The sequence below is a fragment of the Bos mutus genome, chromosome 12 (assembly GCF_027580195.1).
Source record: "Bos mutus isolate GX-2022 chromosome 12, NWIPB_WYAK_1.1, whole genome shotgun sequence".
NCBI classification, from domain to species: domain Eukaryota; kingdom Metazoa; phylum Chordata; class Mammalia; order Artiodactyla; family Bovidae; genus Bos; species Bos mutus.
This window is the reverse complement of record NC_091628.1, coordinates 70,460,634-70,473,925: the sequence shown is the minus strand read 5'-3', so window position 1 is coordinate 70,473,925 and position 13,292 is coordinate 70,460,634. Positions and strand designations below refer to the sequence as shown.

At 63.8% G+C, this 13,292-nt stretch overlaps 1 protein-coding gene across 1 annotated transcript in view; it reads right to left on the bottom strand.

Annotated features, from left to right (window-relative positions):
* GAS6 (growth arrest specific 6) overlaps positions 1–13,292 on the bottom strand; it is a 28,311-nt gene that overhangs the window by 2,293 nt on the left and 12,726 nt on the right. Inside the window, exons 5-13 of the mRNA XM_070380682.1 lie at positions 12,564–12,686; positions 11,757–11,879; positions 7,935–8,057; positions 6,562–6,683; positions 6,362–6,480; positions 5,914–6,103; positions 4,025–4,189; positions 2,843–3,011; positions 5–177 (exon numbers count right to left, since the gene is read on the bottom strand). Coding sequence (XP_070236783.1) covers positions 5–177; positions 2,843–3,011; positions 4,025–4,189; positions 5,914–6,103; positions 6,362–6,480; positions 6,562–6,683; positions 7,935–8,057; positions 11,757–11,879; positions 12,564–12,686 — 1,307 coding nt within the window. The remainder of the gene's footprint in view (positions 1–4; positions 178–2,842; positions 3,012–4,024; positions 4,190–5,913; positions 6,104–6,361; positions 6,481–6,561; positions 6,684–7,934; positions 8,058–11,756; positions 11,880–12,563; positions 12,687–13,292) is intronic.

Here is a 13,292-nt window from a genome sequence, read left to right as displayed (position 1 = left end):
GTACCTGCTTCTTGAGCTTTTTGGTGGAGTGGTAGTCGACCAGCGCCACGGAGAGGGCCACGGCCTGGTGGTCGCCCACCAGCGCAAGCAGCACCCCGGTGTCCGCGGCAGGGCGGACCCGAGCCACGGCCTCCACTGCCCAGGTGGTCTTCATCCCGCCGGCAGGGGACGTCCGTGCTGCAAGGAAGGCCACGCATCACCAGGCAGTCCAGACAGCGCAGCGGAGAGGTGGCAGGCTGGGCCCCGCGGGGCCCCGGGCGGCAGAGGCAGTGGGAAGCCGGTAGCTCGGGGCTCAGTGGCCCGGCCGTCAGGAACTGACAGGGAGCCCGGCATTGGACTCTAGAGGCCCCAGCCCACCGAGAATAGCCACATGCTCACTCCTCAAGAACCCCTTTGAGTGGCCACCGGCCGCCCCACCCAGTCTGGCCGGGACCATCCCCTGGGCACCTGACTCCCCGCCCCCAGGACAGGAATGGGGTGGGGCTCAGCCTGCCCACCCATCGCACAGGCTCAGCCCCGCAAACTGAAGGACCGGGAAGGGTTGGGAAGGCAGTGAAAGCTGCCGGACACTGCGTCCAATCTTCCTTCCCGGGCCGCGCTTTTCTGCTCTAATCGATGCTCTGCGGGGCTGGCGCTGCTTACAGGACACGTGTTACAGGACTCGGTAGGCATGTGTGTGCGTGACAAGCTGCCTGCCGTGTGTCACGTATGTCATGCTCCAGAGCACCCTTGGTAGCCGTGGTGGGTCCGGGTCTCAGATGCAAACACCACCTCGTGTCTCCTCCCAGCTGAGCCATGGCTGCTGAAGGGGCCGGAAGGAAACCTTGCCCCCTCGGTTTCTAAGCGTTTCCACCTCTCGGGATGCAGCAGGTTGGCAAGGCCACTCGGGTCAGGCCTTGCCCTGCACTGGTCTTTTCCGCCAGCAGACCGAGAGCCCCATGAATCGTGTGCAGGTCCCCACCCCAGAGAGGGACGTAACGATCAGTTCTGAAAACTGTTCATTGAGCTGAACACACGTAGAATTGGAAAAGGCAACGAACAAAACCCCCAACCCAGCCTTCTCCTCTGTTGCCAAGTCTCCCTGCATCCCTGATGGTGGGGAGAGTGGCGATCTCTGTGGGGTCCCCCAACAGAGGTGGGGAGAGGGGCGATCTCTTCAGGGTCCCCCTGGCAGAGGTGGGGAGAGTGGCGATCTCTGTGGGGTCCCCCAATGGAGGTGGGGAGAGAGGCGATCTCTGCAGGGTCCTCCTAGCGGAGGTGGGGAGAGTGGCGATCTCTGCGGGGTCCCCTGGCGGAGGTGGGGAGAGGGGCCTGGCTGCCAGAAGCGTGTTTGAGGGGCCAGCGCCTCAGCTCCCCTGGGAGGTTTCCTTGGGTGCTGAGGGGGATTACCTGCATGCCCCTTGCCTGACGGCTTCTGGGGCTTTAAGACCCACAGAGTCCAGATCTTTGACCTGCCACTGAGAATGGTGCCTATAACTCCTGACACGTCCCTTCTGTGTCATACTGAGGACAGGACGGCCCAGCCTGAGGCGCCCTAGAGGCGCCAGTCCTGACTGCCGTGTGGCCTCTGCCTTTTCAACCTGCAGATCTAATAAGCCCCGCAGCCAAGTGGCTGCCTCCATGGCGGGCACACAGGCAGCGGGGCCGTGCTGCCAGCGTGTTGCATGTGACACCCACTGCCACAAGGACGCCCCGGGTCTGCGCGCACAGAAGCGAGGGCTGCAGGGGCGGCGTGAGCTCCGTACGAGCTGCAGTCAGGAGTGAAGGTTTCTCCTTGGGTGACCTGGTGGCGCTCGTGACAGGTAAAGCCAAGACAGAAATGGGGAGGGGGGAGCAGGTCCCATCTCTGACCCGAATAGACCGTCCCTACGCTTGGGCCACGCAGGGTGGTGAGGGGCACGTGTGCACCTTCACCCGTGACAGGCTCAGAGTCTGGAAACAGACGCTGGGGGCATGCCGGGCAGGGGGTGAGGCACACCTTGCCACCTGAGGAAAGAGGCTCACGGGTCCATGTGTGGTGTCTCCCAGGCCGCGACACAGAGCCGCCCGACAGCCTCACGTCAAAGGCCACTAAGGCCGCGCGCCCAGGCACAGCGATGCCTCCGGGCACAGCGGTGCCCTCCTGGGGGCAGAGGTTAACTCTGGCCCTGCCCGAGGAAATCTGGGGAAATCCTGAGTCCAGACTCAAAGCGAACCGCTGTGCCCCCACCCCCACGGCCCACACGGTGCAGGGCAACCCCTCAGGGCAGACGTAAAGCTAACGTCCAGGTGCCCACTCATCAGCGTGCAGGGTGACTGATTTAGACTGTCGCTTAATACTAAAGGGCCCTGCTCTACAGAAGCGGGAGGGACTCTGGGCGAACCGCCGTCCCCTGCAGCCACCCTGGCCCCGCTGCCCACCCCGCCCGCCCCCCTCTTACTGGGGTCACAGAAAAGCTCCTCTATAGCTTCCGCAGCTGCTGGAAAAGCCTCAGTTCTCTGAGGCACAGTCGCAGCTGGGGCCTTGGGCCCATCCGTCAGGGGCCTCCTCGTATCTCTTCCTGCTGAGCCTGGAGCACTGGACTCCTGGTGGTTCGGCCCCTCCCCACGGCCCACAGCGCTGTGACCACAGATGCGCTCAAGGGTGTCCCGTCTCAGAACCTTCCTGGAAGCTCCCGCTTCAAGCCCAGCGTCCCCCGTCTCAGCCACAGGCCCTCCGCCGTCCCACTCTCCCTGCAACCCAGCGCCCAGGCCGGCCATCCCTCAGGCACTTGCCCCGGGGGGACCGGCTGCTGCTGCTGTTTCGGGGAATTTGGGCCAGAAGGCCGAGCACAGCCATCCCCTCTCAGGAGCGGAGACTCACCGTAATCCAGGTGGAAGAAGGCAAACCCACTCCCAGGGAAGAAGGACCCTCTCTCGGTCACAGAGAAGCACTGCATCTTCACGTTCGCCTTGACCGTCTCCTGGACGGCGGTGTCCTCACCATCCAGCCAGTGCCAGCTCTTCAGGCAGCCGTCCAGACGCGGGTTCATCTGGAGAGACAGAGACCCCAGTGGCTCCCTGCTGCTGCCCGTCCTACGGCGCCCTGCTGGTCACGCTCGTGGCAACCCACTGCCCGCAGGCATGGACTCTGCTGAGGGCGGTCGGTCTGCCTTGGACCCACTCAGGGCCGCCCCCACCCCCACCTGCGCCTGGTCCCCCATCAGCTGGCAGGCTCAGGGCGCCTGGTCCCCCTCGGCTGGCAGGCTCGGGGCACCTGGTCCCCCTCGGCTGGCAGGCTCGGGGTGCCGACTGCTGCCTGGAAGGATGGGCAAGGGGACGTGTACACGCCTGTGCTCACACCAGGCCCCCAGAGCACGGCTCCAGCTCAGCCGCACCTGCCACAGCTCTGAGCAGGTCGGGCCAGCCCAGCCTCTTCTGGAAAACCAGGAGGGACTCTGGGGTGTCGGATAGCCCTCAGCCCTCGGGGAGGGGAGACACATTGCGACACTGCCCCCCACTCGGAGCCTCAGCGTGTGGACTCGCCTCCTGCCCGCTGTGGAAACCCAACTCGGAGCCAGGGGCTCTGGCACAGACACCAGCACGCCGGGGGTGAGAAGGGACAGGATTCTCAGAAACAACCAACACCGAGCTCTCATTAGGTCTTACTTCCCCTGCAGGAACCCCAACAGGGTCAACAACCCAAAATGTTCTTGGGAACTGCCCAAAAAAAGTGTTAAAAAGTAAGTTCATTGTTCTTTTTGTGAGAGAATAATTTCATTGTGATTTGTCTCCTCTCCAAAATAGACATTTTCATGATCAATTCAGATGAAACTGCAAATGAGTTTCACAGAAAGAGACAGCAAGATAGGCGAAATAGCTGCACCTGCGGCTTGTTATATTCTAGAGACATTCGCTTTTTCCCACATCCTTTGCTAGACCTGGTCAGTGTGGTTAACTGTCCTCCTCACCCACCCAGGGCTCGGACCCTAGGGACTAAGGACGGTGGTCTCTGTCCTCCTCAGCCCCCTGGGCTCAGACCCCAGGGATGAAGGGGAGTGCTTACAGGATGCACGAGGTCTTTCTCCTGGAAGGGGATGCCCCCCACGGTCAGGTTCAGATGGTACAGTCCTCTGTCCAGCTGGAACAGGTCCCCAGCCACGGCGATCTTCATCACAGCGTCCTTGTTCACCTTGATCACCAGGTTCCGCTCAAGCTCCTCGACAGAGATCTGAGGAGCACGGTGCCATAAGGGTGGACGTGCACCTTCTGAAGGGGGGCCCAACCTGGCGTACCAATACCCATCACCACGTGGGGCCAGGAGACCCCCAGCCTCGGGGGTCCAGGCTCACCACCTACACCGCCTCCCTGGCATCCACGGTGTGGCTCAGGCCCCGCCAACTCCCCCAGGGGCCGGCTCCACCCCCTCGTCCCCCTTCCTGCGAGGGAGCCTCCCCTCCCCATCTCTGGCCCCGCATCAAGCCTTAGCCAGGGAGCTGCTGCAGGAACCTGGGGTCACTGTCCCCGCGCATCAGCCCGGGGTTCTCTGCTCCACCCTGGCCCTTCACCTCTCTGCCCTCAGCTGAGCATGCTTAGATGGGAGCACAATTTCTATCCTGGCATTTCCTGCAGCCGGGCAGTGCCTGGCACAGACCGGACGCTGAGTGAGCATATGGATTCTCTGTAACACTGCCCCTCTCCCCTGCTCTCCTTGCAGGAGAGTTTAAAGCCTGTCACTCTGTGCTCGGAGCATCTTCCTCAGCCCCAGAAGCCCCTGGTTTCCTTTTCGGCTCAGGTGGAGAAACATCCAGGTGCGGGGTCTGAGTTTGCTGAGGAGGCAAAGTAGGGGGTGGGGGATCTGGCGGGCACCAGAGAGCAGGCAGATCGTCATGGAGCCTGGCCTGCGGCTCAAGGGCCAGGTGTATCTCGGGGTGGGCGGGGTGCTGGGGCCATGCACCCACTGGTCGTGCCTCCCCCAGCCCCACTCCCCGGCAGAGGTCCCGGCGGTGCTCAGGCCCCTTGTGCACCTCAAGCTTGGAGCAGCGGGCTCCCACACATGGAGCGTCCTCAACCCCGGGGACAGCTTCCCCACAGAGCGACTATCTTATCTGTCCCTTTGCAGAAGGTCTCCTCCTGCTGTCGTGATGGTGCCTGGGGTTTAAGAGTCTAGGAGTGGAGGAGCTGGACCCACTGATGGGATGGAAACACTAGCAAATGTCTACAGCGCTTTTATTCATGGAGGCCAGGGCAACTTTCTCCATTTTATCTTTACTTCTAAAGGGAAGAAGAATGCTTTTCCCCTTTCTCTTTCAAGCACTTACTTCTAAAAGCCCAGTGCTGACAGCTTGGGAGGAAGCCCGTGTGGCACAGGCCACTTTGCTCCAGGCGGCGTGGCACCCACAGAGCTGACGGCCGGAGGCCAGGCCCTGGGCAATCAGGGTGCCTCCGTCGAGAGGCAGCCAAGTGTGAGCCCTGGAGGTCAGCAGGATGGGAGCAGGCCCGGAGGCAGAGCCCAGGACGGTGTCGTGAGTCACGGCCGACCCTGACCCCCACTGAGAGCATGAGGCAGCGGGGCAGGCACCCAGATCTCAGCCCGTTCTCAGCCTCGGGGCAGCTGACAGTCTGAACCGGAGGGTCCTTGGGAACGGGAGCCCCGTGGGGCCCTGCAGGGGCCCAGTGGCTCTCCTGGCCTCAATCCAGCGGCCTGGAGCCCCCACCTATAGGTGTGACAGACAGAAGCATCTCCAGACAGCCAGGCGGCCCCAGTGGAGCTGGTCCACTGAGAACTGTGGTCCTGGCAGTGGAAGCCCAGCTCAGCTTCTGTGATGAGGTAACGCCCGTCAGGGTGCAGGCTTCCTGCCAGGGCCGTCCTGCTGGGGCCGTGCCTGCTGACCATTGAGGGAGTGTACGTGAGCATTGCGGGGTCCTGGGCAGGGCTGCGGGGGCCCCACTCACCGTCTGCCATGAGCCGTGGTTGATGACAGGCCCGCTGCTGGTGACGCGGCCCACGCCCTGGTAGCGGAGCTGCAGCTCCAGCCGGCCAGCCCGCAGGCCCAGCACGATCCAGGTGCTGTCCCGGTGGCCTCCAGCGAAGAACAGGATGCCCTCGGGGTCGAAGGTCCTGAAGTCGAACTCAGCCACCAGTCTGCGGGCCGGTGGGAACAAAAGCATCACCGTAAGCTGCGGCGTGTGGCCCTTCCCGGCATGGGATGGCCCGGCCTCAGGAAGCGCCAGGTGGGCAGGCTGGGAGCCATCTTCACGCTGATGCTGGCAGTGAGTCACTGGGCAGGGAAGGCCGGCACCAGCCCTGAGACCCGTGTGGCTGTGCTGGGCAGCAGGTCCCCTGACCAGGCAGCCTTGTGCCCATGTCACCTCAGGGCTGGATGCCCTCCTGCCCTCTCACCTCGTGGGCTGCAGCCGTTTGAAGAGCAGTTTGATCACGGGCATTGCGCTGAACATGCGGCCCAGGTACAGGGAGTTCACGCTCTTGGCCACGTTGAAGGGCACACAGGGCAGGATGTCCTGTCGGGGCGGGGGTGGCGGCTGTCAGGCGGGGGCGCCGAAGCCCGGGCCCTGCTGCCCCCGCCTGCCGCCCGGGACTACCTCGCACGTGCTCATGTCCTGGGACAGCTTCAGGCCCCCGCGCCCGTCGCAGTAGCAGGTGTAGCTCCCGGGGGAGTTGGCGCAGACCTGCTCGCAGCGCTCCTCCATGCACTCGTCCGTGTCTGCAACCACAGGGAGCCCCTGAGCCCGGGGGCCGCCAGCGCCTGCCCCATCGCACCTCGGCAGATGCGAGGCCCAGCGTCGAGCCCTGGGCGGCCCAGGTGCGTGGCTCCCACCGGCTCCTTCCTGGGGACACAGCTGCACACTTGGATGGCGGCCGTCAGCACGGCCGGGTCGGCACACACAGGACGCCAGGCTCACGGTTCGGGTGTGGGTTTGTGCCCAGGACAGTGGCCAGGGTGGGGGAGCCGGGATGGCCTGGGGGTTGGGGAGGCAGGCTGGGACCACCCATCTCCTTCCTCGTGGAGGGGCAGCCATGGGCCCCAGGCAGGAAGGCAGTGGGAGGCAGTGTGGCTGTCTGGGCCCCTGGACACGGTTGGGCCAGGTGCACTGGGGGCAGGAGAGAAGGCAGCTGCCCAAGAGCCAGGGCCCTGCCTGCCGCCTCCCTGTGTCTCTGGGGAGGGGCCAGTTGCACGAGAGGCAGGCGCTATATCACACACATGCAGGGGAGGCGGGGCCACATCACACGTATGGCGAGGCGGGGCCACTTCATGTGCGCACAGGGGAGGCAGGGGCCACGTGTGTGCAGGGGAGGCAGGGGTCACGTGTGTGCAGGTGAGACAGGCCATGTGTGTGCAGGTGAGACAGGGGCCACGTGTGTGCAGGTGAGACGGGCCACGTGTGTGCAGGGGAGGCAGGGGCCACTTCATGTGCGCGCAGGGGAGGCAGGGCCACATGTGTGCAGGGGAGGCAGGGGCCACGTCACGTGTGCAGGTGAGACAGGCCACGTGTGTGCAGGTGAGACGGGCCACTTCATGTGCGCGCAGGGGAGGCAGGGGCCACGTGTGTGCAGGGGAGGCAGGGGCCACGTCACGTGTGCAGGTGAGACAGGCCACGTGTGTGCAGGTGAGACAGGCCATGTGTGTGCAGGTGAGGAAGGGGCCACGCTGCGTGTATGGTGCGGCAGGGGCCACACCGCATGTATGGTGCGGCAGGGGCCACGCTGCATGTGTGGTGAGGAAGGGGCCACGCTGTGTGTGTGGTGAGGAAGGGGCTACCTCGCGTGTGTGTGGTGAGGCAGGGGCCACGCCGCGCGTGTGGTGCGGCAGGGGCCACACCGCGCGTGTGGTGTGGCAGGGGCCACGCCACGCGTGTGCAGGTGCTCAGCCCCTCGGGGGGCACACGGCATAGCGCTCCCTGGAGCATGGCGCCCTGTGTGTGCCTGTGTGTCCCACGTGGCCTCAGGTAGGTACCTTGGCAGCCCTTCTCCTGTGAACTGAACACGTAGCCCTCGTCGCAGACACAGGAGTAGGAGCCTGGCAGATTCTGGCACCGCGCCGCCCCGCAGGCGCCCGCGTCCACACATTCGTCTACGTCTGCAGGAAAAACCAGCTGCATCAGGTCCACCGGGCCTGCTGGCAGCCGGCCTGGAAGGAGCTGCTGCCCGCTGGCCAGGAACTGTGGAGAGGCGGCCAGCTCTGTGGGGGGAGCCCAGCCTCGCCTGGCGGAGTCAGTGCAGTGTCCCCCTCCCCCTCTTCTCCTCCCCCTCCTCTGCCCCTTGCCCCCCTCCCCCTGTCCATCCTCCCCTCTCCCCCTCCTCTGCTGTCTCTTCCCTTCCTTCTAACCCTTGGGTTTTCAGCCCCAGCCCAGAAGCAGGGCTGGGGGTGGGTGGGGAGTTTCTGATCGGGGCCTGGTTGAGAAGGCGGATTCCTGTCTGTGGGGCACTGGCTGGCCCGGTGCACAGAGCTGTTGCCTAATTCAAATGACAGTAATCCAGGAAGGTAAAAAAGTACCTCTGGGGCCTTTTAACCCAAGTCCCACCCGCATCCCCAGAGCCCCCCGACCATCAAGCTGACTGCACGGGCCTCACACTGAGGTCTGCCCGAGGAAACCAGCACCACAGCCACGGTCAGTGACCGTCCGGGGTCGTCCTGAGGCTCCTTCCCCTCTGCCACATGGACAAACCAGTATCAGCAGGAGAAACCTGCAGCCAAGAGCTGGTTCCTGAGGAGACAGAGGGAATTTCTAGAAAGTGCAACTGGTACTTCAAATAAGATCTGCCCGCAAAGACTCAGAGCTACTCCTGACTTTGTCACAAGGGCAGCTCGGCAAACATTTCAGATGTGGAAACTAAGATTCCTCCCAGAGATGGCGGGAATGATCCACGTGCTCCCCGCAGGAAGCCTGTAAACCCGCAGGGCCCCCGCTGTCAGGGCCGGCAGGCACTGCAGGAGCCAGGCTGGGCTGAGCCCACGTGGGCCGGGCTGGCAGTGGGTCCAGACCAGCCCCCAGCTATTCAGGGGTGCGAGGTGCCAAGCAGAGTCCCCAGGCAGGCAGGCACCACACTCACACTGGGGGCCATGGGCAGGTACCCCGCACCATGCTGGCTCAGCAGTGCCAGCCCCCGCCCTCAGCTGCCGAAACTTCAGCACAATCGTAGGGAAAGCTCACAGCCCACCCTGCAGTCTTGCTCAACCTAACTGGCTCCACGAAAGCTCACAATGAGCAATGACTGGCCTCTGGGTGGTCCCCTGTCGGCAGCCAAGGAAGTGCCCAGAGACTCATCCGCAAAGGCTGGGCAGCGCTTCAGAGCAGACCCCAGGAGCCCAGCCCCACGGGTGCAGGGTCCCCACCCCCTCGCTCTCAGCATCTCAGGGCTGACCACAGAGGACATGATGAGACTGTGCCTCACTGCAGGGCTGCTAAGGAAACAGTGACACCAGGAGAAAGGCAGGTATCGGGCCCGCGTCTGCAGGCACACCCCGAAACCAGCATCGGGGCGGGGCCCGTGCCAACATGCTAAGTAGCGACCAGTCCTGCTAACGGGAGGCACAGGGCCCGCCCTGCTGTCCTGCAGCCAGGGATGCAGGATGCTTGGATTCACTCAGAGCCGGAGGCTGCCTCACCCCTGGGTGGTCTGCGAGGTCGACCAGAGGTTCAAAGCCGGCCCTTGGGGTTTTCCAAAGAGGGCGCTTCTCAGAGCGGCGACAGTTCCTGGGGCACCCACACGGACAGCACAGGGCTTCCCTAGAATCTGAGCCCCGCAGTCTGGGCCGGCCCTCAGGACTGCCCCGGCAGCTGTGGGCACAAGAGAGGCTGAGCCTGAGTAGAGAAGGGCCCCTGGAGAAGTGGGGGGAGAAGCCCTTGGGTCCCTGAGCACCACCCTCCACACCCCACAATGACCGCCCTATGACACAGCCTGCCTGGAAGTGCGTTCTTAGGGGGAGGCAGACGGCTGTGAAGAGCGGGGGATGGGACCCGCCACCGGGACACGAGGAGGCCTCCCGCGGCTCGTCAGGCCCGGGAGGCACCGATGTGCATGGACTGGAGGCGGTTTCTCCAGATAAGAGAGCCGAGCCGCGTCTGTGCTCAGGGCCCCCCTGGGGCTTCCAGACCCCGGGCCCTGACCCCTCGTGCTGCCGTGACAGATGGGAATTCATGGGGAGAGGGAGGTGGGCAAGCGAGTTGCCTCTGGGAGAGTGGGGGTGAGAGAGGGGTGCCTCTGGGGAGCGGGCAGCTTGCAGTGGTTTCTTGGGGTGCCCCGGGGGCTGGCTGTGGGGAGCCCCAGACTGACTGCAGAAGTGGGGGGGCAGGGTAGCTGCTTTCTGCTTCACTCCAGAGCAGACCTTTCTCAGAGGAAGGCTGGTGACTGGAGCCTTGGGAAGCCAGTGGGGCGGGAGTGGTAAGGTAGGATCCTGGAGGCCTCGAGCAGAACCCTGCAGCACCCCCACGCACCCCACCAATAAGTACGAAACAGCAGTTCTGATCAGGACCATGGTCACACTCAGTGTCGGATGAGCATTTCTGAGGAGGTTTACAGAGGCTGTGACTGCCGCTGCAGGCAAGAGGCAGACTGCACGAACAGCAGACTGCAGATGCCGGAAGTGGCTCCGTCTTGAGCAGGACTAAACCTGTGGCCTCGAGAGAATGGGATTCACACTACCGCTCCTGACAGTCTGTCTCTGTGGGCATCGGAATCGTTTGTTCTGCCCGTATGTGTAAGGGGGCAACTGAAACCGTCAGCAAAGAGATGCTCCAGGCCTACACAGACATCACTCCCTCTGAGAGCGTGGCGCCCGTGTCAGCAGCAAGTTACAGAAGACAGACCTCCAGCTCAACCCCTCAGAGACGCAGTGATGTTCTGGTAAGTGAGCACTTGCGAGCAGCCCTTGGCAGGACTCTGCCCTCAGCAGGAAGCCCCCTTTCTCATCACTTTAGCAAAACTGCGTTGTAACCAGCTTTTAACCAGGCCCTGCCCTGCTCGCCTGTCTCTGGCCCAAGCACACCTTCACACAGCACCTTGCTTAACTTAATGGTTCTTTGTGCAGATCAAAGAACTAAAAATAAACAACAGATGACCTGATCTCTCCCCCAGCTTCCCCTTCAGTAACCTCGTGAACAAACGGTGTGACCGAACAGTAAGACAGTGCCTGGAGGGGCCGTGAGGAGAGCTGAGGGGCCTGCACTCTGTGCGGGGAGCAGGACGCTGACCCCAGTCTCAGTGGCTAATAAGGCTCCTTCCCGCATCCCTTTAAAAGCTCTCAAGGCTGAGCCGAGGCTTCGGAGGTGGTTTTGGGGGCTGCTGAGCCCACCATCTCCTCAGAGTGCCAGCACTCTGATTAAAGGCACCTTCCCTTTCTACCATTTGTGAGCTCTGATCCTGTAGCAGTGAGCAGTGGGACCCCAGGCGTCCTGCCCGCACCTCCTCACAAGGCGTCCGGGGCCCTGAGGTCAAAGGAACGTCTGCAGGCTCCGTGGCCAGGAAGGAGGCCCGGCGATCACCCCACCCCCTCTCCCCGAGCAGCAGGCAGGCCTCCCAGCTGGGCTGGCTCCGTCCACAGATCTGAGTGAATCAGCCTGTGTCCCGGCTCTGGGGCCCGTGGCCACGGACAAGCCTGGGCATGTGCTGTGTCTGCGGGACACCCTCCTGCCCTCCCTCCAGAGCCAAGGAGCCAGCCACAGCCTCAGCCTCTTGCAGAGGAGCCAAGCGACTGAGGCTTCAGCCTGCCGACTTCTGGCAACTGCAAAAGCGAACAGGCTAGCACAGAGGCGGGGGGGTCCTGGGTCAGGCTCACCGAGGCAGGTCCGACTGTCTGGGGAGAGCATGTAGCCCCCGTGGCAGGCACACTGGAAGCTGCCCGGCTGGTTGTAGCATATTTGGCTGCAACCCCCGTTCTCCTGGCTGCACTCGTTGACATCTGGGAAAAGGACACGGAGCCAGAGGGGACCCATGACCGCCTGGAACACTTGGCAGCGTCTGCAGCCCCAGCCCCGTGGAATCCACCCCCAGGTCCTGGGTGGGGGGCACAGGGACCCAGTTCTGTGGCTGGACAACAGGGTCTGAGGGGCTCAGGGCTCCCTCTGCAGCGAAGGGGTGCCCAAGGGTTCTAACCAGGTCCCAGGGGTCTCCTGCATCTTCTCTGCTGACCCAGCACGCTGCAAACTCAAGGAGGGTGGAAGTGAACCTGCTCTTGACTCCCTTCTGATCAGTGGGGGCCCAGATGGTGGGCCTCAGGGAGGGCGTGCCCGCCCGCCCCCCGGCGCCCTGGAAGAGCTGGCCTGGCTTGGGCACTGCTGGGGGCTCCGCATGGTGGCTTTTCAAGCTGGATGGAGCCCTGCCAGGGGCAGCAGGACACCTGCTGTCCAGACGTCCACGCCCCCGGGAGGACTTGAGAGGCTGAGGGCCCCATGCACCCATCTTCTCCTTGGGAGAGGACCAGTGAGGGTCCTGTGTCCCCACACAGCTGGCATCCCCTCAAAGTCTCCTCACTCCTGTTGCAGCCAGACAGGCTGGTGTGGCTGTGTCCTCTGCCAGCCCAGGCCCTTGGGCGGCCCTGAGGGGTGTCCTGACACCCCCATCTCCCCAGGCAATGCAGCCTTACCCCTGTCGCAAAGTCGCCCTGCCCAGCCGTCTCTGCACTGGCAGTAGAAGTTGCCCATGAGGTCCTGGCAAACATGGGTCCCCTTCTTATTGCAGGGGTCTGGAGAGCACTGGTCAGGCAGCTCTGAGTGGAAAGCAAAGAGAAGGGGACCCTGAGCTGTGAGAGCACTGAGGCGGGTCGGGGGCACTGAGGTCCCCCTGCTGGTCCTGGCTGGCCACACCGAACCCCACCTCCCCCGGAGGGCGTCACAGACCAGGCCGGCCAGGCCCTGACTGATCCCAGGAAACTCAGGTCAGCTTGGAGGGAGCGGCCGCCCACCCACCAGGCTAGAGGCTGGGGTTGTGCCCTGGGGAAGCGGGGGAGAGGCCAGGCCTGGCAGGGTCCCAGAGCTGGACCTCCCAGGGAATGGGTCACAGGGCCCTGGCAGGCACAGGAGGCAGGTACAGGTCCCCACCTCCCTGTCCAGCTTCCCCTGAGACTCAAGCAGTGGCCCCTGCTCCCTGAGCACTCAGCAGGCCCACGTCCAGCTCGCTTGGAGTGTGCCTGGGACCCCTGGGCAGCGGGGGACGTGCGTGGGGCCAGGCAGCTCCCGACCCGGATGGTCCCACTGTCCCCCCACAGCACCCAGCATGTCAGAGGCCCCACGGGAGGGGCGGCTGGGCAAGGGTGCGTCCCCACCCGAAACACTCAGTTAGACTTAAGTTATTGCAGAAAGACAAGCCCGAATTC